At 50.5% G+C, this 27,147-nt stretch overlaps 1 protein-coding gene across 1 annotated transcript in view; it reads right to left on the bottom strand.

The window, feature by feature from the left end:
- Positions 1-27,147, bottom strand: part of PDXDC1 (pyridoxal dependent decarboxylase domain containing 1) — a 435,979-nt gene that overhangs the window by 34,833 nt on the left and 373,999 nt on the right. Inside the window, exons 18-19 of the mRNA XM_086941443.1 lie at positions 16,062-16,180; positions 10,597-10,718 (exon numbers count right to left, since the gene is read on the bottom strand). Coding sequence (XP_086797569.1) covers positions 10,597-10,718; positions 16,062-16,180 — 241 coding nt within the window. The remainder of the gene's footprint in view (positions 1-10,596; positions 10,719-16,061; positions 16,181-27,147) is intronic.

The following is a 27,147-nucleotide window of genomic DNA, read 5'->3' as shown; positions in this document are numbered from 1 at the left end:
AACGCAATCGAAGCTGGACAAATTTGCCTACACCCACACCGGTCATTCGCAGGGGCCTGGTCGGCACTCAGCCGGAGCCACATCTGACGCCAATGGGACTGGGAAAGTCACCCTGGAGGCCATCATGAGAACCCTCACAGACGTACAGGCCACAGTCGGTACAATCTCCACGGAGGTGACCCTGCTTCGTGCAGACTTCAAGAAGATATCGGAGAGGGTGGCACAAGTAGAGGTGGTCACGAAATCTCTTATTGAGGACACCTCGGACCTGCAGGTGGCAATGGAACGACTCGAAAAGACCACCAAACAACTTCAGGAAAAGCTGGACGACCAGGAAGGACGCTCCAGAAGGAACAACGTCCGTATTTTGGGCCTTCCGGAATCGGAGGGGAAGGGGGCCATGGACCTGTATATAGAGGACCTTATCAAGACCAAATTGCAGCCTAAAGGGCTATCAGCCTTCTTCTCCGTTGAAAGGGCACACCGAGTCCCCGGAGGTACACCACAACCAGGGGCCACACCACGACCAGTGCTGGCCAGACTCTTCAACTTTCGGGATAGAGACGCCATTTTGCAAGCGGCCAGGGTGGCCCCGCCAGTGAAGATACAAAACTCCACGCTGGCGTTCTTCCCGGACTACACTGCCGAGGTGGCCAGGCGGCGAAAATCCTTCAATGCAGTAAAAAAGACTCTGAGGGACAGGGAATTACCCTACTCGATGCTGTTCCCCGCTAAACTGCGGATTGTGGCCGAGGGAAGGACGTGGTTCTTTGACAATCCCGAGGTAGCGCGAGAATGGCTGGACGGCTGGAGACCGGCGGGCAAACCACAACGCCCGCGCAAAGACCGCCAAGATCACCGTAAGGAGAAAACACCGGAGCATCGCACGCCCAGCCCGACCACTGAACAGGGAGCCGCCGGGGGACTGGACTCCGATCTTGAAAGGGATCCCTTTGACTCGGGACAGCCTAACAGGGGATGATGGAGCACGCTGGAAGCATCAAGCACTGATCACTACACTTGGGACCTTGGGCCGATGGAACCGAGTAGGGCGGGTTCAGGCCGGTGCCTGTAGGGGACTCACCAACCCCACAAGCAAGTAAGACTAGATAGGGGGGGGAATCAAGCACTCTGCCAAGTTGGGGATGCGGGCGGGGATTCGTCCGTGGTGCAGGGGAGCAGGGAGGGGGGGATGGGTTGGGGGTTTTGAAGTTCGAGTTACAGTTAAGTTACACGGTCACTGTCATCACTATTGCGATCTCACGGAGCATACAGACCCCACACACTATGGGGGGCGTGCACCTCCTCCACACTCTGGTATCATTCTCCTCCTGACAATGGAGACCTTGATTAAATCATACTCATGGCACAACATAATCAGGCTACGCCAGCGATGGGTACCCAGGCGACGACTATAACGCCCCCGCTGAAGCTCCTTACTTGGAATGTTAGAGGGTTGGGAGACAAAATAAAACGGGGTTTGGTGCTGCAAACAATTAAGCGCGCTAAGTCCGACCTGGTGCTGCTACAGGAATCACATTTAGCGGGAACCACCTGTAAGGCCCTGAATAGGCGTGGTTACACCATGGCGGTGCATTCCGAGTTCACCTCGGGCTCCAGAGGCACGGGGATTCTCCTCAAAAACAGCTCCCCCTTCCTGGTCACTAGCCACAAGACGGATGACCAAGGCAGGTTTGCAGCACTCTCAGGCCAGTGGGAGGGTAGGGCCTTGAATGTGGTATCAGTCTATATCCCCCCCGCGCTCCACGCCACGGCCCTCCCGGCACTTAGCCGATTCCTTATTGATCTTCCGGAGGGAGATGTGATCATGGGGGGGGATTTCAATGCCATTGCGGACCCTCTCCTGGACACCTATCCCCAGCGAGCCCGCCAGAGAGGAGCCGCCACGCTCCAGGGCTTTCTGTCTGCTATGGGCCTCATGGATGTCTGGCGTAGCCTGAACCCAACAGAGCAGAGCTACACACACTTCTCCGCACCACACAACACCCTCTCCCGAATCGACTACTTTTTCACTCTGGGGGTGGGACTGAGCTTGGTGGACAGTGTTGACATTATGCCACGGGGCATTTCGGATCATTCCCCGGTTGCACTACACATTTCCACTAAGGAGAATAGGCGGGGTAGGATATACCCGATATATCCCACTTATCTGCAGGTCCCTGGCATAAAAAAGAAGCTTAAGTCGGCAACCACACACTACTTCGAAGAGAATACTGGGTCGGTGGCCTCGCCCTCGATTCTGTGGGAGGCATATAAGACGGTCCTCCGGGGGGCATCCATATCTGCCATTACTGGGCATAAGAGGGAATCCAGGACTACACTGGCCACGCTAGAGGCGGCCTTACACACGGCAAACACTGCGCATATGTCAGACCCCAATCCGGAGACACTGCATGCACTACAGCTTCGCCAGCAGCAACATCAGGCACACCTTACAGTGATCACAAAGGGACACCTCGCGAACACAGCACACAGGATCTATGACGTGGGCGACAAGGCAGGAAAGATGCTGGCGTGGCTGGATAAGCGGGGGGGCAGCAACAAAGGGATCCACGGGCTCTATGACTCGAGTGGCACGCTGCGAACTCACCCGGAGCACATAGCCCAGACTCTAGCCTGTCACTTCCAGAACATTTACACGCCGACGAGGCAAGTCACTGAGCGAGAGGCTCTAGACACGCTCCGCGACATCCAGGTCCCGGTACTCTCACCAGAGGCACAGCAGGAACTGGACGCAGAACTGACTGTTGGGGAGATCCAATTGGCAATACAGGCGCTGCAATCCGGCAAGGCCCTAGGCCCAAATGGGATCCCGGTGGAGTGGTACAAGGCGATGGACTCGGTCCTGGCCAAGCCACTCCTTGACATGTTTAAAGACAGCTTACAGAAGTCACTGCTCCCACTAGATCAGCGCACGGCCACCATTGTGGCCATCCCGAAACCATCCAAACCACCAACCGATTGCGCCTCATACCGACCCATCTCACTGCTTAATGCAGAAGCGAAGGTCCTGGCGAAACTTCTGGCCAGCCGCCTCACCAAACATCTCGCTACACTGATACACCCGGACCAATCGGGCTTTATGCCACATAGGAGCACGGCACTTAATCTGCGCAGGGTGCACGGGGTGCTGGCAAGGGCGCATCTCCTTCAGGAACAGACAGCGATACTCTCATTAGATGCTAAAATGGCGTTTGATTTGGTCGAGTGGGAATACCTTTTTGCTGTGCTGACCCGCATGGGCTTCGGGCCCCTATATGTGGCATGGGTGCGATTACTCTACGCCCGGCCGATGGCGCAGGTAGTAGCGAACGGACATCTGTCCTCCACCTTTCCACTAGGTAGGGGAACGAGGCAGGGGTGCCCACTGTCACCCCTGTTGTTTGCAATAGTGCTAGAGCCACTGGCGATCCTGCTACGAGCGACGCCGTTGTTTAGAGGAATCGAGTGGGGCGATGGATGGGAGGACAGGGTCTCCCTCTACGCTGACGACATGTTGGTGTACATGACAGACCCGGATAGCGGGGTACCAGCCCTACTAGAACTCTGCGACGAACATGGTAAAGCATCCGGATACACCCTAAACTGGAACAAGACGGTGCTCTATGTGCTAACCGGACAAGCCCCGATATTGCCGGCGACCTGCCCTCTCACAGTGACCACCTCTTCTTTCAAATATCTAGGTATTTATGTGACGAGAGAGGCAAAACGGTTTTACGTCGAAAATTTGCAACCGCCTCTGCAGAGGCTGCGTACAGATGTCCAGTATTGGGCTACGCTGCCGCTGACCCTCTTAGGGCGAGCAGCTCTCTATAAAATGATGGCTCTTCCGAGGTTTCTGTATGTATTGGAGAACTCTCCACATGTGGTTAGCCCGCAATATTTCCGGCGAGTGGCAGCGCTGGTCTCCAGCCTGCTGTGGGATAACAGGCCGGCACGTATAGCGCAGACGAAACTAGTGAAGAGTTGGTACGAGGGAGGTATTGCACTGCCGGATCTCCAACTATATTATTGGGCAGCGCAGCTGAAAATAATTAATCAATGGATTCATGCATCCAGAAATGATCCCGCATACAAAGCAGACTGGGTGCAACTAGGGACAACTGGCATGTTAGCTGTACTGTACGACCGCCAGAGGGTGAAGACCCTGCTGGGCCCAACACTCCACACAGCGACACTCTGGCACACGGCGCAGTCACGCCTGGGGTGGACAGGGAAAATCACTAAGATGACACCCCTTTGGGACACCAAGGCACTGGGCGCACTTAGGGCCTGTAAAGGCTTTGAGAGATGGGATGACATAGGCATCTCAGTGGTCGGAGACCTCTGGGACAAGGGCACGGTTGTTCCCCTCCAGCACCTCCAGCAGCAATACAGCCTCGGGCCCACTGAAACATTTCGCTATGTTCAGATTAGACATGCACTATTGCGCGCTATCCCACCAGACACGACACTCCCAGAGTCCTCACCCCTTGAGGATAGGCTGCTCACCGAATACATGGAACAAAAGGCGACCTCACTCACATACAAGAAATTAATTAACAACACACCTGATCCCACACTCAAGCTTAAGGAGAAATGGGTAGCTGAGCTAGATGACATGGACGAAACGGAATGGAATGAAGCGTTAGCCTCCCCGAGGGAGGTGGGTATATCAGCTAGGTTCCGCCTGATACAGCTCAAGGTGCTCCACCGCACCTACTACACTCGCACACTGCTGCACAGGATACATAGGGCGCAGCACCCATACTGCCTGCGGGGATGCGGGGAGGAGGGAACTCTCCTTCACACGCTATGGGAATGTCCACGCATAAGGGAACTATGGCGCCAAATTATGCGCACCGTCTCTCAAGCCATGAAAGTGTCTGTCCTGCCGGAACCTCGCAGGTGCCTACTGAACATTTGGGAGCCTACGGACCTGAACAGATACGAACAAGTGTGGGTCACCCTTGCAATGACAGTGGCCAAACGAGACATTGCACAAAGGTGGGGGGCTCCGGAGTTACCTACGGTGGCGGGGTGGGTGAGAAATATGGACCTTCTCATGATCAAGGAAAGGGCAGTGTATGTGATAAGAGCCTGCCCACGTAAGTGGAACCGGGTATGGCTGAAGTGGAACGCTTATAGAGGTGACCCATGTGAGGCTTTGCCAGAGGGTGAAGACTCCGATTCGGAGGAGGAAGAAGACTAGTGGCGAGCGAGAAATACTGTGAACGAGGGAGGGACCAGGGGGAATGTTGCACGCACTAACGCTATATGCGAATTGCTGATTGTTAACCTGTGAGATGGTAAAGCAGAACGTACGCAGACTCTGATATGGTGATGACGACTGTTTTGGTTTTAGGAATAGAGTTCGTTATTCTTGTGTGTACCCACTCATGCACTGTAAGAGAAATAATAACCTTCTGCCGTGGAACTGTATAGGTGGGAAGGGAATTAGAAGAAGGGGAGAAACTGGGCGTGAGGTGACTTATATCTATCTGTTAAACCTTTGTCCATCCAGCCCTGCGTGAAATCGGCAACTGTTATTGTAATCTATGTTGCATGCTATCCCCACCCGGGGGAGCTACCTGCAGTTAAGTTACGACACTCGCAAATGATGTACTGCTATTTCTTCTAATTTCCTGACAATAAAGAATTTAAAAAAAAAAAAAAAAAGGAGACAAGGATGTGAAAAAACAGCCTGGCTGAGGATAGAAAGTCCACATCCTGAAAGTAACCCCGTAAAGGAGAACAGGTCCAGAACACTAGATTAAGAAGAATTCACCAGAGGACGTCACCAAAAAAAGAGACGTCGCAATCCCAATTAAAGATCCATAATGCACATAACCAATGGACCTGAAGGAAAAGGCCGCAGAGGTGGCAAAGACCACAAGGCAATGTAGAAGGGAAAAACGTAATGGTGGGAAAAAGCGTGAACAGATTTCACACCCTACAATCCAGGCCGAGCGCTGGAGGGAACACATGATCTATTAATATACTGCCTAATTCCAGAGCATGGGCAGAAAGAAGCAGAGAAACAGAACAAAGCAGTCTATGTTGGAGTGCAAGAGTATATCACCCTGCCAAAGGGCAAGCCACCCTAACTGAGGCTAGTATAGAAAAGCTTCAACCTGAAAAGGTCCTCGCAGTACGGGGAGGACGGGAGGGTGTTAAGGAATCTGAGGCTAGACTAGGTCTCTACAAGATACATCGTTACCGAAGGTAAGTAACTCGTTCATCTGAAAGAGACGTCTAGCCGCAGATTCCTTAACTTGCTGAACCCCACCAAGTTCCCAAAAGATCTTAGCCATCCATAAGGTAACTTAACAGCACTGTTAACCTTGGGGATGAACCACAATGAGGACAGTAATGTTAGCATAGTTAACCACCAGACCATTAAGCTCTAAAGTGAGCGGAAAGCTGTGGGAGGCAGATGCACCAGAAGCCGTCAAGAACAGCACGAAAAAAAACCTTTGTGTATACCAGGTTGAAAGAAGGAGAACACAGCCAGAATACACGTGGCGAAGTGAGAGTTCATAACTTTAAAAAAGGGGATGAACCAACCCAGGGTTTGAAGGATCCACAGGATCCGAGGTGGCGACAGAAAGCAAAAGCCATTACCAGTCTACCAAGAAAAACAGTGGTAAAAACTGTGGAACCTGTACCTGTAAAGGCACGTGGGGGCAGCAGTGGCAATAGTCTGACCCATACCCAGCAAGTGCCAGCATGGAGATGAAACCATATACCAGATAGGCTGTCGGTAAAGATGAAGATTATGACTTCGTAAGAAGTAAAGCTGACCCGAGGGTGTGAGAGAACCGCTGGATGCAGGTTGCCAATTACAGCAAAGTCTTGAGAGATGGCAACTGGTATGACAGAGACATGGAACTCAGGCCGGATATGTACAACAGTGAAAAAGAACCCTGTTGAAACCGGTACCAGAAGACAAGTGACAGCAGTGGCAGAATGCCGATCCATGGGCACAAAATGCCGGTAGTACAAAAGCCCAAGACACGCCTGGACTAGGAGGTGTTATCACAATATGTGAAGGGCTGACAACAAGCAGTCGTGCGACAACCAACAAGAGCGAAGACCAGACGGGACCTAAGCATGCCGTGTGGACACTGGAACTATACGCAGTAAGCAAAGACAACCCGTAGGGTAGCATAGCGGTTCAGAGGCCCACAACAGCAAGAAGCCAAGAGGGCAATGGCCAAGAAGGGCACCATTAAGCCAAACACCACAAGAGCTGGTGGTACAAATGGACCGGGCCAAGAACCACAGACACCGTATGAATGAAAGCGCCTGCACAAATCATTTGTTTAAGAACACAAAGCCGATACAGAGCAGGAGAAAACACTTTGTAACAATGAAATGTGACCCAACAAGAGTCCAGAGAACGCTGAACAATATCTAGAATAGTGAAAAAAAAAACCCGCCCCTTGCCTGAGAGGAACCACAGTCCCCTGCAAGACAGAGGAGGAAAAAGCACTAGTCACTACAGTGGCTAAAGGACCTCCAGGAGAGAGTATCCAGGGAAAACACGCCCCTCTGAGAATGCACAGAATGAATCCATGCAAAAGCGTGGAACGCCAGTACGGAAACAGAGAACAACTGCTAATCCACCATTGTGGAGGACAAACCCGAAGGGGCTGTATGTTCAAGTTGCACCAATAAAAACAAGAAGCAGTCCGCACAGCGGCAAAATAGGAGTCATCCGTGAAAGAATTGCCACAACAAGGAGACACACTAGGCGTGTGAGATAGACACCACACAGCGCGGAACCAAGGCCTGGTTCCAATGCAGCACAGACAAACAAACCCGATGTGCAATAGAGCAAGTTACACGAGGAACTCTGTAGGTACAGACAAGAGACTTCCAGCAGGACATCTGCACTTAGACTCCATAGGAGCGTACCAAGGCAAAGGCAGAACCCAATGCCAAGAAATACCCCACATAGGGTAAGGTTAATCCCCAGAAGGGACGTCCTCTTGGGCTAAGCACACATTCAAAGGACTGAAAAGAAGAGAATCGTCCAAACGGCTGCGAACATAGAGATGGCCACCCGGCCATGAACAGTAACTGGAAAATAAAAACCAACCTGAGCAGTAGTTTGCGCGCCCAAAAAGAAGGCAGAGAAAATGGCAACCAGATTTATGGCAGCCTTGACAAGAGACGGGAGACCGCCGAATCCGCGTGGTGGTCAAAAAGATCCACTCCATTGAATGAAAGATCACCGAGTACATCCTGGATATGATCTGGGAAGCGACTGTCTTGCAGCCAAGCATGGCGGTGCAAAGCCACAGCGCGAGCAAGGACCCGTCCCATAGAGTCAGTAGCATCCAGGGATGACCTAAGGGAGAATTGTTCCATGCTTCTACCATGCAGCAGTAGACAAAGCAATTCTGTCTGCGGACCTTCTGGAATAGAAGAAATAAGGTGAGCAACTGAGTCCAAACGACGCCGCATTGGAGTCGCCTCGATGTCAACGACCTCGACAGAGGACTCGACTTGGACGCCGACCGACGCCGAGCCCACTGCAACCTGTCTGGAGGGAGCACGAGGTGGCGGAACCGGCGTCGAGCCTGGTGTAGTACCTGGCGTCGACCCGGGCGTCGGCGCAGGAAGCCGCACAGGGCTATGCGCTGACTGACAGAGTGGGCCGTGCTCTGGGCCCTTGCTTGGTGGCGTTGCGTCGGCTCCGGAGTCGATTCACACAGCCGGTGCTGGGGAAACGTCCGCAGATGAAGACCCGGCATGAGTGCCAGCTACCTCTGTGGGACCTGAAGGCGCACCAGGGAGAGGGGGCAACTCAAAACAAGCCTGGAATGCCTTTGAATAAGCCTCCATTTGGGCCAGAGATGCCCCAACACCAGGAAAGCGTGGATATGGAGAAAGAGGCTGCTGTGCGCCCTCACCTGGCGCAGTGCGAGAGAAATGGGCGGCAGGGACAGTGGATGAGGATCTCTGTAAGCGATGCCTGTGCTTACGCTTACCTGTTGTCGCACGGCCATCGCAGTTGGGACCGATGGAACGAGCCTGATCCCGAGAAGAAGAGCGTTGACGTGAGGGAGCCGGACCAGACACCCGTGCGGCCAGCAACTTCATGCGACGCTCCCTCAAGGACTCTGGTTTCATCTTCTGACAGGCGCCACAGTCCTTGGAGTCGGGGTGAACACCGAGGCACCACATACAAATGAGGTGCCGATCAGTGCCTGACATCTGACGAGCACAGGCTTCACAAGCCTTAAATCCGGAAGGCATTACACACTGTTTCAACGACACCGAAGGTGTCGTAGAAGGCCCAAAAACCAGGCAGAGGAACTGCTGGGTTTCCAGGATCCGCGCTCGGACGCGGAAAAGAAGAAAACTGACGTCAGCGCGCCGGGAGGGGCTTATATGGCTCTGCTGACGTCATGTCCGTGGACGACGTCAGGGCGGAGCCGGGCGGCACCACCCCTTGGAACGCAGAGGTGCTGGTGCGTAAAATTTTCCAGATCCAGTCTGATGCCTGGGGATATTCTAAGTTAAGGAATCTCAGCTAGACGTCTATCAGATTAACATATTAAGTTAATAACATTATTATATATTATAGAACTTCTATGACATAATGGGGGCCTAACCATTGCACTTCCCGAATACCTCTAAAACATACATAGAAATTAATAGAAAATAGGTTGACAAGGTTTTCACTGTGTGTTAAAATAGTTTGGGAGGGAAGCAACCTTTTTTATCAACCATGATTGACAATAAGAAAATCAAGCAGATATTTGTTTTTGTTATTTCCATTACAGTGTATGTCCAGTACCAGAATGCGCAGAGGTTTGGCATGCATACATTTTAAAGGTTCTTGGTGGTTCTGTTGCTATTCAAAGAGGTCTCCAAAATCTGCATTTGGTTTAAGAAAAAAAGTAGGAAATTGAGCTACATTAATGTGTCAAAGCGGCCAAGCATAAGCTCCTCTCAGAAAGCAGCAAACAGGGAATAGTGACTAACACTGCAACAAGGATTTGCACTACATTTTAAGTCTTGCTAAGTTTTTAAAAAGAGGTTCAGGAGGCCCATCCACCATTATACTATGGAGGAAAACACCAACCACTACTCTTGCCCATTCAAATGAATATGCTCTTTAGAGAAGAAATTATTTTTAATTCAAGTTCCTAAGAAACTGCTGCTCTTTCTTCAATCAGAAAAGTTAAAATACTTATGATAAGTAGAATTTGAGATGGTGTTGATCAATCTAAGCAATTTACAACATAGTTACGTATGTGAGGTTACTGTCTTGATGGCAAAACAACATCTTGACACTGTGTAGTTGAATGTATTATCCTATATATATACACACACACGCACACACCACACAATGTTCAAGAGGCCAATGACGGAAAGCTAAATATATTATAAACCAATGGCAAGAAAATAAAACAGCCCTACGTTATCGACTAACTGCCTAAAGTATGAGCTAGCATGTTTATTTCGGTAACATGAACTAAATTTAGCATTGAACCTAGTAGACTAAACTGTAACTTCATATTATACAAGTGGGCTCAATGTACTGCTCTGAACATGTGGTTCTCCATTACGTATGCATACTTTTGAATTAGCTTCAATTTCTCTTCCTGTTGATGCAATAGTCTCGACTAACTCAGCCACATCCAGATCCTCAGTTGCCATACCAATGTAAATGCAGTTCTTTTCTCCTCCAAATTCTGGTCCTGCAAGTAGACAGGGAATTGTATAAATAATATTTCCAGCACTTTCAATGAATAAGCTTATAGCTGCATACATACAAGGCTGAACATTAATAGAGCCAGCATCATAAGGGCTCCAAAAAGGTTCAAACCAATGCCAAAAGTGCGATCAAAAGATTCAAAACAATAGCCTATTTCTTCAGAAATAAACCAACAGAATTTCTCACTTCCAATGAAGAAATCCAATCCGAGTTACGCATCTACACAGTTTCATTTAACATGATGTTTGAGGGAGACTGTTTTTAATGTATTTCCTGAAAGACTGTATCAATAAAGGTTTGAATCGGGGAATCATAAATACGGAAGTCTTCACATATGGTTCCACTATAACAATAACAACTTTATGTTTTAGCTTCACTATTCAGGAATTTTTATTGATGGTGTGCACATCGATCGGGCGCAAGCTTCCAGACACTTGTGCCAGGTGGCAGCATCAGGAGTATCTTATATGCTCTTATTATGGATGGTTTTTCATATAGAAAATATATATTTTTACAATATTTTGTTACTCTACTAATTCAGCTCCAACTCTAATTGAGGGTGCCAAAGAACTTCATACATTGGGAAAGACAAATTTAAAGAGAACAATATATACACTAATAACAAGAAGCACGTTTACATTCAGGTTTCAGGACCTATCAGCAATCAGATGGCATTTGTTATGCAGGCTTAGAATACTGAGAAAGAAGGTGCCAAGTCTATCTAGCACCAGATTTTTATAGCATGGCTGGAGAAAGCACACTTTCCAAATATAGTTTTTCTAGTAAGACAGATGGATGAGGCATTGGTATGCCTTTCCCCCTTAGGTCTTTTCTACCTTCAACTATTTTCAGTTCACTTAACAGACATTTTGAGATATTCAAGTGTACTCCCTTATAGGCGATGCAGGTGGTCTTCTATGTGTCCCTTCCTCTAAGGACAACTAGTTTAGTAGAGCAAAATAGTATTCATGCTAAATACCACTAATCTGCGACTGTCAACAGCTTTTTTCTCAACTTCCCTTGAACAAAAAAATAAAACCTTTGTCAATCTCCTTCCCCCAAATGACAAAACAGCTACTATTGTCCTACACTCAAATATGGAAAACATCAAATACTATGAGGGAACTTTGCAAACACATTTGTTGAGATGCTCGGAGGATATCTTCGAACAGATGGGGACACAAACTGATAGTCATTTTTGTTGTCAATTTATATATTAGGTAATAACAATCAAGAGCAAGTCACTGAAACCGTCTGGGGGTGTTTTGTTTGAAAAGAATCAATTATACTTGCACACAACAAATATGGAAAACATGAAACAATGCAAGTACAGCGAGAGGGCTAAATATTTTGACAGAGACTGGTGGGGGATGAGATTTCACAAGAATATTTTACTGAAGAGACCTCATTGTTTAGTTTGATGTAACAATTTTGGATCATTACACCTTTTAAAAGCAAATGTTGATTGTGTGACCCAGTCCTAATCTTTGTTCTTGCTGGAGCATTCTGATCACTATGAAGATGCTTCTGAATTACCTAAGCCACGAAGTTGGAATATTACGGCAGATATACCCTTTCAATTATCGTCTGACTGTATCCTTTGGAATCCTATTTGTTCCTGTAGTGCGCACAGCCATATGTGCACTCCAACCAAAAACTGTCTGCATGACTATCTTCCTCATTGGTACCTATACATTTGTTTACTATCACAGATGTGGACAGCTTCTATTCTTTCATCTGCATGAAATGCAATTATTCCACCCAAGTGTATTATTGCATCCAGAAACTTGACCTGTGTGTCTTGTTCACATTTGATGTTTCATTCTGTATTTTTATACAGATGTACACTGAAAAATTGTTTGACAACTACACGATCAGAGTACCTTGGGGTGGCTTTTCTAGAACTCCCACCTCCAAGGACATTTCTGCCTAATTACACAGAAGTGCAGCATATTTTGGAAGTGCTACCAGATTTCTTGTTACAACGTTATTTGGTCTGAGGTCGAACTGAATGTTCTTTCATCCTTTGCCATGTCAAATGAATTCTGTCAGTTGTTGGGAGAAGTTGTACCTCTTTGAGCACTCCCTTGTCTTCTATTTTCTGACCACTAAAGGTAGATTGTCAGTCTGTGAAATTAACATTAGGATTATCTAAAATCCATAGCATGTTTATTATGCCGTGCTGGTGAACCTCTGTGCTTGCATTTATTGTGGCTTACTAAACCAACAAAATATCGCCTATTCTATAAAAACATTATTCAGTTCTTCAGACTATTCAATTAATAAAAATACAAAACGATTGGCAGATTGTTTCAATTATAGCTCAAGCATAATAAAAATTGCTTATTTATTAATTTAGAAATGTATAAAGTGCACAGCTACCCCCAACGGAGGTGTACCGGCGCTGAGGCAGTCGACTGACACAGGTACACAGGGATGTAGGAGCTATTAACCCTTCAAGTGCTGCGAACGTCCAACGGTCGTCGCGTGCACTACCTCGCTAGTGCTGCGCACGACCGTTGGACGTCCGAATCCCGTTAGCGCGATCGAACGTCCGCACTGGGGCGGAATGTTCGACGCGCTAAACGGGTTAAAGAACCAGGTTTTTAGGGCTCGCTGGAAAGTCGATTCTGACTCAGACAAGCGGAGGTGGAGTGACAAGGTGTTCCAGAGTTACGCGGTCCTAACCGCGAATGCTCTGCCGCCTGTCCTTGCCTTGCAAAAGCGGAGAATGGTGTATATTACAATTTCTAAATCAATACAAATATATACAACATATTATCAAATCATATTTCTGGGCAATGAGAATTGCTATTCTGATGATGGCAAAATATTTTGTTCCAGTAAGACATAGACTAGGTGCCACCGAGCAAAATATACAACGTAACTAGAGCCCCCTTTACTCCTCCATTCAAGTGAAAGTGCATAAATAGAATCAGATCTGCCAGAAATACTTTGACACCAAATTCAGATTAATTATTTCTACCTGCAGATCAAAAGCATGAGTGGCATCAGAAAGAAAACAAACAGTGAGTGTATCCTTTATAGACCTGGCTGCTTAGAAAGCTTTACTGAATTTTGGTAATCAGCAATGCAGCTCATATTAAAATGACCCATTACATTTATAGTTTGCCTCTATTTTCTTGATGTCACTTATAGGAAAAAAACACCCTTTAAGAGACTTGTACAAAGTGTGCAATTTGTGCCCAATACAAAATGACATTCATGACTTACTTTTGTAGCATCTTTTTGAGTCCTAGGTTCGCTATTTGGTAAACACCAATGTACAAATGTGTTTTTGACGCTTTTTAAGATTACCAGTGGGGCGCATATAGACCTACCTCATTAATATTCATGAGGTAGGTCTCAGTTTGCAGCTCATTGGGAATCGTAAAAAAAAAAAAAAATCACAGGGTTGGTGACCTGCTCGGGTCAACAGACCACATGTCTGTGATTGCTGTTCAATAAAGCATTTTTTTTAAATGCTGCCTGTTTTCCTTAAAGGAAAAAGGGATGTGTTTCAAAAAGAAAAATCAGAAACTTTCTTTTCCTTTTTGAAGAGTAGGCAGTGGTCCGCTCTTAAATCATTTATGTTAAATAAATTCACAAAGGGGAAGGGATGTCTTGGGGTCCCCTTACCATTTGCGAATGGGTTAAGACCAACTTGAAGTAGGTGGTAAAATGAGAATGTTCTGCTACTTCATTTCAGTTGCAAAAACATTCACATGTACTACTGCTATTCAGTATTAGGAAGGGATGCCCTAAATGTGCACCTTCCTAATACCATATCACAAACCCAATTTGCAATTTGGTAATAGGTTACAGAATCGCAAAAAGGGTCTTTGTACATTGAAAAAAGCCTTTTATCATTTCCAAGCTGTCAGATTCTGTGAATCGGGCCGTTTGTGAACCAAAAAAACGTTGTAAATCTGGCCCCAAATTCATTTGGCAATTTTAATGCGAATGATAGAGAAATCATATGTTTCCGTTTGTCACGAAGTCATTGGATTTAACAGGTAATTTATAACCAACTGTTGTAAAACAATGGCCTTCATTTTGGGTACAGTTCTTTACATTTCTAGTAGAAAAACGTGCAGTTTGATTTAGTCTTCTGGTTATTACACTGATTTAAAGGCAATTTTGGCTCAGCAACCTTCCCCAGAAACTATCATCATCGAGTTGCTGAATGTCTTAATGGATACATTTTTAGGTTTTTGGGATACAAGGGATATTCGGTCTGCAGGCTACAGCTACAAGATTAACCATGTCAAGCTCACCAGAAAGGCAGCTGTTTCTCTCAAATTTTACATTCATTCACTGCAAATGTCCAGTGACTCTAGACCTTTCCTAAAAGTAGTTTTCTCCACTTCTGTGAACAACAAAACTGTTTAATTATCGAAAATATAAAGTTACATTCTAAATAACTGCACTGTGAATTAGCACAGCCTGAAGGCCAGAATCTATCCAATAGCTGTTAAACTGTGCGGATTTGAGGTCTGTGCAACATCCAGACTGATATTTGGCAACATATATGAGCTCACATTCATTAATTCTTTAATTTTCAAAAACTGTTAACTGACTTAACACTGTAAGAGAGATTCCAAAGCATGTGACACAATAACAGACTCATGCGACAAAAACACCTAACATATGAATGCACATCTGCATACGAACACACTATTTCTTGAAATCACTTAAAAGTCAAATTACAAAAGGAAAACACTATAGGGCCTAAATAGTTAATGATAGAAAAGAATCACTCCATTGAGCGACTGGGAGGGGTAATCGATAGATTTGGGATTCAGAGGATATTTAGCCAAGACTCACAATTTTCAAATGCTTTTGTTTTTTCCAGTTTAATACAGCACAAACTCGACCCGAAGGCGTGGAACGCTTTACATGAGCATCTGTTAAAGTACACAAGGTAACATTCATTTTGTAGGCATGGGATGATTAAGTAATTTGCTCAGAATCACAAGATATTGGCCAGGAGGCCAGGCTGGGGCTTAGTTTCCCAGTTCCAATGTCTGCAGCTCTAGAACTAAGGCCGCATCTTCTCTCTTTCTGTACTGTGTTTTTATTACATTTCAGCAATTTTTTTTTATTTGTTAAGTTACAAATCTTATATGGCAATCATACATCCATTAAAATAATGTGCATCTACAGTATATAGAGCTGTCATTGTTAAAACAGTGTGAATTCCAAATTAGAGCACATATTTGGCATAAACACTTCAAAATGTCTTTAAAAAAACAAGTATGAAATGTACAATGAAATATGTTTCTGTTAATAAGAAACACAAGGGTTAAAAATTGCAGTGAGTTACCAGAAGAAAAGGAAAGGTCAGATTCCAGTTCATGTAATTTTTTCAAGAGTGCAACGGTAAGTTTTTCTGCTTCTGCTTCCCGCTTGGTTGCATCCTGCTCATCACTACAATGTTCAAATCTGAAAAATAGAGCATAAGCAGGGAAATCAAAACAGGTGTTTTAGTATTAAATCTTTTTATTGTGCAGCATTGAGCAAAGACACGCAACATCTCACAATCCAAGTTCAATCATCGGCGTACGTGGAGGCCAAGAACAGTGCAAGAGCGTGAGGACGGCCAGTAGCCGTGTCTACATAATACAATTAACACAGCAAGCTGCCTACAACCCAGCTGGGCCGGCCGCGTTAGAAGAGTTGAGATGCATGTGTAGGCAATTTGACAATCGAGGATAAGCCTACACAAATAACAGGGGAAAAACGAAGGAAAAGCAAACCCCAACCCCAACATCCCCCCCCCCCCGCCCACAACCACCCCACTCCTTGTCCGCTATGCAGAGACTGTTAAATTATGGGAACATCGCCTCATTGGAGGCCACGGTCTGTGCGGCTCTCCGGCGCCTTGCTCCTGCGTGGTCGCGTCTTGGGCTCAGGGAGCGGAGTGTCCGCCAGGCGCAACAGCCGCAGATAGCGGGGACAGCTCAGCTCCCAGAACTCCCCCGTGAGTAGGGACAGAAACGGCCGCCCAAGTGCTGCAAACTCATCCGCCCTCCCCTCCCCCGCCAGTGACAACTTCTCCATCCCCAGTACCGTCCACAGCCTATGTAGCCAACCCAACTGTAGAGGCGGCTGGACATCCCCTCCAGTGCGCCACAACATTCTGCACAGCCGCCCCCAGCGCAATCGCAATGAGCCTCCCCCTCCAGGATTTAAGAGGGTACATCAGTGCGTTAGGGAGGCCCAAGAGGACGTATGCCGGAAGCCTGGGCAGCTGGGTGTCTAGATGGGAATCCACCAGGTCCAGTATCGAGGTCCAGTACTGCTGCAGGCGATCACAACTCCAGAGCAGGTGCTCTAGCGTGCCCACCTCCCCGCACCCCCTCCAGCATCGGTCACTCACCCGGGGGTCCCACTGATGCAGCCGCTCGGGTGTGTGGTACCAGTAAGTGGCAACCTTGGTCAGGGTTTCAGTGAGACCCGTGTGGCGAGCGGAGTGGCGGGCCCTGTAGTAAACCCCCTCCCATTCCTTCCGTGTGAGCTGTCTCCCCAGATCTCTCTCCCACCTGGTCTGCCCTGCATTGTATGTGTAAATGTTGGTGAGGAGTAAGTGCTGGTAGAGGTCTGATATTAACTTCTTATCGGATTTGCGAGTCAACAGCCACCGCTCGTAGGGGGTGAGGGGACGCTGCGCGCCGGGTCGCATGGACGGGTGGAGAACCCAGTGGCGGACCTGCAGGTAGGGCAAACGATCCGTTTCGGGAATGCCATAATCATCTTTTACCTTCCGCCACTTCACATAGGCCCGAGGGTCGAGACCCGGTGAGAAATCGGGGTTCTCAAAAATTGGTGTCATGGGGGAGGGGAAGGAGGTAAGGTCCCGCCGGACAGCCACCTTGTCCCACACATCTAGAACGGTACTGGTGATCTGGGAGGCGTAGAGATTGGGAGGCCTATGACTGCGTGGCAGAAACGGGATACCCTGAAGCGTGCGACCAGCGACTGCCTGGTCCTGGAAGAGCCAGTGTTTGGCAGATTCTAGCTGATGCCATTCCACCAGGGTGCGCAGCTGCGTCGCCTGGAAATAAAGAGTAAGGTCAGGCACACCCACGCCACCATGATCGGGGGGTAGCGAGGCTATCGTGTGCTTGAACCGTGGGCGGCGGCCATTCCAGATGAAGCTAGTGAGGTCTGCCTGGGTCTTTTGAAGCCATCCCGCCGGAGGTCGCAGGGGAAGGGTCTGAAATATATAAAGAATTTGGGGCAGCAGGGTCATTTTGACGGCCGCAATCCGGCCCAGCCAGGACAAAGTCAAATGCTTCCACTGCCTGAGGGTGTCACGGAGTCGGGAGCTGAGCCTGGCGTAATTCGCAACTGCGGAGGCCCGTACTGTCGGGGCCAGCAAGACTCCCAGGTAAGGGACGGTGGATTCTGACCATTGCAGGTCAAATTCAGCCTTGGCCTCTTCCAACACCTCCGGTGTCAGAGACAGGTTCAGGGACTCTGACTTGGCCACATTGATTTTGAAACCCGAGGCTTGCGCGAAGGCGTGAAGCTCGATAAAAAGTGCGCAGAGAGATTGCATCGGATTCATCAGGGAGAGCAAGACGTCATCAGCATACAAACTAATTTTATGCGTGTCCCCGCCGAACGGTATGCCCGTGATAAGGTTGTGGTTCCGCACCCTGCATGCCAACGGCTCCATATAGAGCGCAAACAGAAGGGGGGAGAAAGGGCACCCCTGCCTGGTCCCTCTGCCAATCGCAAATCTTGGTGACATGTGACCATTGACCCGAACCGCAGCGTTCGGGCGGCGATAGCAATTGAATATGCGGGTCCGGAGCATCTCCCCTAGTCCGAACCGCTGCAAAACCAGCTCGAGATAGGGCCAGTGTACCCTATCGAAGGCCTTCTCCGCATCAATCGTGAGGAGAAAGCAGTCCTGTCTCGTCCGAGAGCCAGCCTCGATGAGGTGGGGGACCCGCTTGGTGTTGTCGCTAGTCTGCCGCTGGGGGATGAAGCCCGCTTGATCCGGCTCCACCAGCTGTTGCATATAGGGCGCAAGGCGACTCGCCAGGATGCCCGTGTAGAGCTTCAGGTCGATATTCAGCAGGGAGATCGGCCGGTATGAGCCACATCGCGTGGGGTCCTTCCCGTCTTTGGGAATTACCGAGATGGCCGCCTCTAGTAAGTCCGATGGAATGGCGCCAGGCGTGTCGAAGGTATTGAATAGCTCCAGTCTTGTAGTAGGCCGCCGTATACCCGTCCGGGCCCGGTGACTTCCCAAGAGTCAAACGCGAGATTGCTGAGATGACCTCCTCCAGGCCTATGGGGCGGTCAAGGAAGGCCGCCTGCGCCTCGTTAAGCGACGGGAGGGTCGCACCCCGCAAATAGCTCTGACCGTCCCGCGGTTCGAGATCGTCCGCTGCATATAAATCAGCGTAAAAATCGCCAAAGGCCGCGGCGATAGCTGTGTCGTCCGTGATGGCGTCGCCAGTGCTAGGCTGGAGCGTCTGGACCTGCTGCCTCTGCCGTTGCATCCGCAGCCTGCTCGCCAGCAATCTCCCGCAACGGTCACCCCCGGTGTAATACGCATGCCGGAGGCGCATGGCGGCGTATTCCGCCACGTCCTGATCCGGGGCTGCCAGCATCTTACGTTCCGTGCAGAGTTGCCGCCACGCTCTCGCAGCCCCAGTGCGTTGGTGCATCTGCTCCAACTCCGCCACCCGCTGGGTGAGCTCGGCTCGCTTCTGCGCACGCTCCCTGTTGTTAGCGGCTGCCAAGGAGATAATTCGCTGCGTAGAACCGCCTTGAGGGCCGCCCATTGCGTCGCCTTAGAGGTGTCCCCGTTGGCGTTGTGGGCGAGAAATTGGGCGAGCGCCGTTTTTATGCATTCCTGAGTGGTCGGCAGGTGGAGAAGGCTATCGCGCAACCGCCAGTGTCGTTGCCGGCTAGGCGCCGCTGACACCCGGAAGGATGCCACCACCGGAGAGTGGTCTGACAAAGAGGATGGAAGGATCTCTACATCGCGTGCTTGACGCGCTAGCTGGGAAGAGCACAGAAAGTGGTTGAGGCGTGCATATGTTTTGTGGGCCGCCGAATAGTAGGTGTATGCCGTCGACCGTGGGTGCAGCGGTCTCCACAGATCAACGAGATCTAGGTCCGCAAGGTGTGTGTGCCCCGCCTCCGAGAGTGCCCCCACCTGGCCGGACCGTTGGCCGGAGCGGTCCGATGTGTTGTGGAACACCAAGTTCAAATCACCCCCAATCAGTAGATGTGGATGCGTGTTGGCCGTGGCTGTCTCTAGTGCCATGTGTAGGAACTTCTCCTGGCCTTCATTGGGCGCGTAGATGGAGCCCACTAGTAGTGTCTGCCCTGCCATTTGGCAACGATACACCAGCAACCTACCTCTGATCTCCACTTCTTTCTGAATGACTTTCCCCCCAAATGTCTTGGCCACCAGTATTGCCACACCCGCTACTTTCTTGTTAGCAGAGGAGAAAAGTTGTCTGGGAAAGGCACGGGATTTTAGCCTGTGGTGATCTTTGGGCAACAGATGGGTTTCCTGCAGGAGGCAGATATCTGCCCCCGACTGTTCCAGCAAAGAAAGGATCGCCCTACGTTTAACGGGGTTGTTGAGCCCTCTCACGTTGAGTGAGAGAATCGTTAAGTGGTGTGACATCCTAACTCCCTATGTGCGGCTCCGGGCCCGCACCCGCCCTCTGCGGCGCCGTCGCTCTAGGCACACACAGTAGTCCAGGCAGTCCCTGGAATAGCGCAGAAAAATGCGGACAAGGAGTTCCCGCCCTCCCACCCCCCCTCCCCTCCAGCAATCCCGAACGATCCCCCCCAAACCCCAACTGAACCAACCAATCCCGGGGGCCCACCCCCCATCATCTCCCCCCTGGGGAACCCCAACTTGGAGCCTGGTGAATTGATTCATAGTCCCGGTCCTGTCCTGTGTCACAGGTCCGTGGATGATTGTCAATGGGAAACGTGACAGTGGCGGCCCTTACCCGGCTCCCCCTTTCCAAAGCGAGGTGTGAGCAGTGGCCCTCTTATGCTGCTCACGGGGCTACAGTGGTATCTCGCTTCACTTCCTGTACGTCTGCCACCCGTTCCTGGGCAATCGTTTCAGGGTCCGGTTTCAAGCGAGCCCCCCGTTTGCGTCTCGGTCTGACTTTCCGCCAGCCAACTTGACTTCTCAGCCCCGACCCCTCTTGAGAACCATGGTGTGCGTCATCGTCCGAGTCTGAGGGATCCGGCAAGTCAATGCCCAAAAGAGAGCAGGTGTCCCTGAGGGAGCGAAGTTGGTGCAGCTTCCCCTGCCAGGTAAAGATGATCCGGAACGGGTGGCCCAGGAGTAAGGTATCCCTTTCTCGCGCAAAAAGGCGGTCACGGGTTTGAACTTGCGCCGCTTCTGTAGCGTGATGGCAGACAAGTCTTGATACAGCGCCACAGTCACTCCCCGGAATTGCAAAGGCTGCTGTCGCCTGGCCTCCTGTAGGATCCGCTCCTTTAACGGGAAGTCCGGGAGATAGGCCAGTATGTCGGGCGGGGGGGCCGGCGCGCGTCGTGGTGGACCCACTCTGTGTGCGTGATCAATGCGGACAGGGAAGTCCTCCGCCTCCCCCAACACCGCACGGAAGAGGGCCTGCAGGTAGCCAGTGACATTGTTCCCCTCGGCGCTCTGAGGCACATTCCGGACCCTAATGTTGTTTCTTCGGGAGCGGTTCTCCAGGTCTTCCGCATGAGCCTGGAGGCCTACCTGCTGCTCCTGAAGGCGGAGGACCTCTTGCTGCAAGTGCGCGAGCTCGTCACTGCGAGCGTGGCCGGACTCCTCCACCGCCGCTACCCTCTCTCCCAAGCCATCCAGGTCGCGGCGTAGTTCCCTTGCTCCCCCGCAATGTCCTGCTTGAGAGCCTGGAAGTCATCTCTGAGAGTGTTAAAGAGCGTCTCCAGGAAGGTGCGTGTGATGGGAGCCTCCCTCTCCTCCTGTTGTTGTGGACTCGCGGCTGCAGGTGTAGGGGGGGCATCTGTGCCTTCCCGCCTTTACTAGTGGGTTTCGAAAGCATGTCCGTGATGGTGCGGTTGGCTCTGCGGCTCGAGTTGGCCATATCTCCCCTCACTGCAGGTCCGGGACTCGGACCGCTCCGGATGGGGGCCCGCTCCCTGCTGCGTTCGATTGGCGCTAGATCACCGACAGAGCCTCTGCGGCCTCCGGCCTATTCCTACTGGTACCTCGGGGCCACTGCACTCCACAGGGCCCGCCAGCCCCTGCTGTCAAAGCTCCTACCTCCTCCAGTAGTCTCTACCGGGGGCCCGATCACTCCGCCCCCCGAAAGTCGCGGTCCGTCTCGCTTTGCCGCCGTCGAGACCCAGCACCCAGGTCTCTGCCCGCGGCCGCGCGGCCGGTGAGCCGGTTTCTGCCGTTGCCGGCTCCCCCCCACCTTCAATGCTCCGGCGGGGGGGGTCAGCTTCTCCAAACCAGTGCACGAGGTCTCAGTCTAGCCCGTTTGTGCCTCGCAGGGCTGGGCCCCTCTGCCGCTGCCGCAGCTTGCCTCTTGTTCGTGGCCGGTCAGCCACGCAATCAGGGAGTCCGTCAGTCTAATCCCCTAGGTCGCGGCCCCGCTGCTCCACTCTGGGCCCCACCCACACTCCCCGGGGCCCCCCGCTGCCTGTCAACTGCCCTCAATCTGTCGCTGCGGGGCCCCAGGGACGTGCGGGCCTACCTGTGACTGCTGCTGTCGGGCTGGGCCTCAGTGACCATGTCACGGGAGGTAGGGCACTCCCGGGTGCTGCTCCTGCCGTCCTGCGCCACCGCTGTTGAGACAGGCAGCCGCCGACCACCTGAGCTGTGCCGCCGCTGCCCCAATCCGCTCTTCCTCGCGGCCTCCACCAGGCCCGATACCAGGGCCACGCCCCAGGCCGGACGCCGCCGCGGCGCCGGGCGGAGATCCGCCCCGCTGCTGTCACTGCCCCTCCTCAGATGTGGGGCCCGAGGGTCCTGTTTGGGGCTCCCGGCCTGTTCTCAGCTCCGGCCCAATCTCCTGCCGCCGCAGCGTTTGCGGGCCTGCGGCGTCTGCGTAGGCCCGAGCCGGGGCCTCGATTAGTGGCTGCGCCGCCACACACCGGCTCCTCTCCACTCTCCTTGCCTCAGGGGCGGGCGTTGCACCCACGCCAGCCCCAGGGACCCACAGACCACTGCGGGAGGGGGCGCCGGCTTCAGCGTGCTTCCCCACCGGTGTGCTGATCCGCGGGGGCTCCTCCGGTTTCCCGCTTCGGGATCGCCCCTGCCGATGTCTCTCCGCGCTTGGCGGGCGCGCGTCAGCCACACCGAACCTGCCCGTCTCCGCTCGTCTTCGGGCTCGCACCAAGCCAGCAGGGTCTTGACACCCCTCCTGGGCTAAAATGCGCTGATTTTCGGGGCCACTGCTGTGGGATGAACGCTAATAGGGCATAGGGCCGGGGAGCCAAGTGCAGGCACGTCCGATTAGCCCGCCATCTTGGCCACGCCCCAAACAGGTGTTTTAACCAGAAGCAGCACGTTACTCCACGTGTGTTTAGAACACACAGCAGAAATAGAAAATATATAAACAACTTTACTTCACCAGATATCAATCGATTTTAAAGCAACCATAGATTTCTCTCAATGAGCTACTGATCAAATAGCCTAGAAACATGCCCACTGCTTACGTTTGTGATTGGATGTTCAGATAATATTCATGCAAAAATTACATGGATTAAGGACGCCAGTAGGAACGAGGTCATTTTATGTCCAATCTTTACGTAACATCTGGTTTAAAAATAGGAGGGACAAAAACGGTTCACAGACTGAATAAGAGTACAAGACAACAAGTATGTAAGAGAAAACATTGTCAGAATTTAGAAAAAAATGGCAGACCAGGTGTGTTTTAACATTTTGTCGGAAGTAGGAACTATTTTCTTACAGATGCATATATGCGGTTGACAAAAGGGACATTAACTGATGGTAATATAGTCTCACGTTGAATTTTTAGAATTCTAAATGAATCAGTGGAGAATCATATCTCTAAAGAAATTGTTTTGAAACAGATATACAAATTGAACTAAAGGAAAGCAAACAATGCTTCAAATGATCTGCATTAAATGAATGTTCACTGTAGGTGTACCAAACAAAATCAAGTGCCTGTTGGAGCATGCCTTCTTCCTTGCATGATTTCTCAGAAGTGACTGCATTCAAAAAGCTGCTGTTCAAGTCAACAAATCTATGTAGCAAGAAGATGCAAGCTCAAAGGGTCTGTGCATGAGAAAATATACCCTGAGTTTCAAATCCTTTTGCAGGGCATCTGGACTCTAACTGGAAGATGGAGCTGAAAAAAAATCAATCAATCAATCCAGGTGTTTGTTATGCGCGACTAATCACCTGCAAGGGTCTCAAGGCCCCCAGGGGGGGTGGGGGGGGTGTGGGGGGGGGGGATGTTGCAGGTTCCAGTCCATCAAGGAGGGGGTCTGTCGAAGAGCCAGGTTTTGAGGTTTCTTGCGAAGATGGGGAGCGATGTCTGTTTGAGGTGGAGTGGAAGATTGTTCCAGGCTCTGGCCGCGAGGAAGAAGAAGGAGCGGCCTCCCGATCTGGTCTTTCTGGTACGTGGGACCACGGCGTAGGAGAGCTGAGCTTATCGTAGGGTCCTTTGGGGTGCGTGAAATTTGAGTTGACTGCTCAGGTATGCTGATCCGGTGTCGTGGAGGGCCTTGTGAGCGTGGGTTAGCATCTTGAAGGTGACTCTAGCTTCAATGGGGAGCCAGTGGAGTGTGCGCCGGTGCTGGGAGATGTGGCACTGTCTTGGCAGGTTGAGGACCGGTCTTTTTATATGTTCTGGAGCTTGCAAGTGAGGTTTTTGTTTATTTCGGCGTAGAGTGCATTGCCGTAGTCGAGCCTGCTGGTGACCAGGGCGTGAGTGATGGTCTTTCTGTGTTCGAGGGGGATCCATTTGACGGTCTTACAAAGGAGGCGGAGGGTGTGAAAGCAGGAGGATGAGACAGAGTTGATCTAGCGGCCATTTTGAACTCGGAGTCCAGGATAATTCCCTGAATGCGTGCGTGGTCCGTAGGGGTGGGCGGGCTTCAGAGGGCAGGGGCCACCAGGTGTTGTTCCTGGTGTCGGGGTTTGGGCCATGATGAGTACTTCCGTTTTGTTGGTGTTTAGTTGTAGGCAGCTGTTTTTCATCCATTTGGCAACGGCTTCCATGCCTACTCGAAAGTTGTGTCTGGCGGGGCTGGGTTCGTTGGATAGGGAGAGGATGAGTTTGGTGTCGTCTGCTTATGACACAATGTTGAGTCTGTAGGTTCTGACGATGGGGCGAGCGGAGCCGTGTAGACGTTGAAGAGCGTAGGGCTGAGGGAGGAGCCCTGGGGGACTCCGCAGGTGGTAGGTGTAGGGTACGAGAGGAAGGGGGGGGAGGAGTCTGACCCGCTGCTTTCTGCCAGAGAGGAAGGAGCGGATCAAGTCGAGGGTCTTGGATCCCTGCGCCATAGAGTCTGCGTATTAGGGTGCGGTGAGAGACTGTGTTGAATGCCTGCAGAGAGGTCGAGGAGGATGAGGGCTGCTGTTTCTCCTTTGTCCAGTAAGGTGCGGACGTCGGCTGTTGTGGCAAGGAGGGCGGTTTCTGTACTGTGGTTTTTTTCTGAAGCCGGATTTGGACGAGTCGAGGATGTTGTGCTCTTCGATGAATGTGGTGAGTTGGCTGTTGAGGGCTTTCTCCATGACTTTAGCTGGGAACGGGGTCAGGGAGATGGGTCTGTAGTTTTTTTAAGTCAATGGGGTCCACCGAGGGTTTCTTCAGAAGGGGGTTGATCTCGCTGTGTTTCCAGTCGTCGGGGAACGAGGCGGTTGCCAGGGAGTGGTTGATGGTGTGGCAGAGCATGGGTGCGATGGTGTCGGCGGCTCTGTTGAAAATGTGGTGGGGGCAGGGGTCCGTGGGGGTCCCGGAGTGGATTGACTTCATAGTTTCAGAGTGTTTTCAGGGGTGAGGGCTGTCCAGTTGTCAATAGTTGGCTTCAGGGTGTCGGGGGTGGTTGGTGAGAGTTCAGTGTGTTGGTTGTCTGCGCTGAAGTTGTCGTAGATGCTCTTGATTTTGTGGTGGAAAAAGGTGCTGAGTTTGTTGCAGATGTCTTGTGTGGATGGGATATTGATGGACTTGCTGGCAGATTGGGCGAACTCCCTGATGATGTTGAAGTTATTTGCTGTTGTATGCATAAGTGGAGATTCTGTCTTCAATCGCTTTTTTTCTCATTTCTCGGATGAGTTGGTGGTGGGCGTTGGTGGCGGCTCCGAAGTTGTTGTGGCCTTCTGTGGATTTGGTGTTCCTCCAGGCCTTTTCAAGGCTGCGGCAAGTGCATCTGGACTCTCGAAGTTCGGTGGTAAACCATCTGGCTTTCTTAGCGTGGGTGGTGGTGTTTTTCTTGAGGGGGCTATAGTATTGGTGTTGGCGCTGTTGGAGATCCATCTGTGCAGGGTACGTGCTGCGGTGTTGGGGTCGTCTTTTTCATCGATGGTTGGGGTAGAGTTGTTGAGTGATGAGGTTAGCTGGTCGTCAGTGATTCTAGTCTAGTTTCTTCGTGGGAGCAGATGCTGGTGTCTGTGGATGGTGGTTGTTCCGAAGGTGAAGTGGAAGCATCGATGGTCAGTCCATGGGAGTTCGGTGGTTTGGCTGAAGGTGATGGAGTTTCCTGTTGTGAAGAGGGGGTCGGGGTGTGTCCTGCTTAGTGCATGGCTTCGGTCACGATCTGGCAGAGTCCAATGTTGTGGAGGTTGTCCAGGAGGGATGCGGTGCTGGGGTCCAGTTAGTTGTCGAGGTGGAAGTTGAGGTCTCCCAGTAGGGTGTAGTTGGTGGACGCGATAGCATGCGGGGAGATGATGTCCGTTATATCAAAAATGGGTTTTAATATTCTGTGAAAAGGAATTGGGTGGTTGGTTTATATATGTAACAATGGATGAAAAAAGGTGATTATGTAAATCTATAAGACTCCAACAAGTGAGAGATGAAGGACCAAACATAATTTAATGAAAGATGTAGTTGATTAAAATTACCCTCTGAAAGCCAGTTGCAATATTGAAGCCAATTTCTATTGCACTCTGTTGTAGAATTTCTGAAAGAGTACCTAACACAATTTTCTCTTCAGAAAAGCCCGAAAGTGTGAGAACCAATCATTACGGAACTAGATTCTTAAGTGCAGGCATGAGAAAGGAGTGCAAAATCGGGCCTCTGATGGACTAGATCTGGATCCTGATGAAGTATTCTGAGATTATACTAAGAGCTACAGAGATCAATATTGATAAAGAGCAGTACTGTAATGTAAACCTTTGAATACCAAGCTTCTGCACAGGGCAAAAACCTCCCATGGCTACTGCTAGGGAATGGTGCCACAACAGACAATGACCATCCGTAGAACAA

The sequence above is a fragment of the Lissotriton vulgaris genome, chromosome 10 (assembly GCF_964263255.1).
Source record: "Lissotriton vulgaris chromosome 10, aLisVul1.2, whole genome shotgun sequence".
In the NCBI taxonomy this organism is placed as follows: domain Eukaryota; kingdom Metazoa; phylum Chordata; class Amphibia; order Caudata; family Salamandridae; genus Lissotriton; species Lissotriton vulgaris.
The sequence above is the reverse complement of the archived record's forward strand: the minus strand, read 5'-3'. Positions and strand labels throughout refer to the sequence as shown.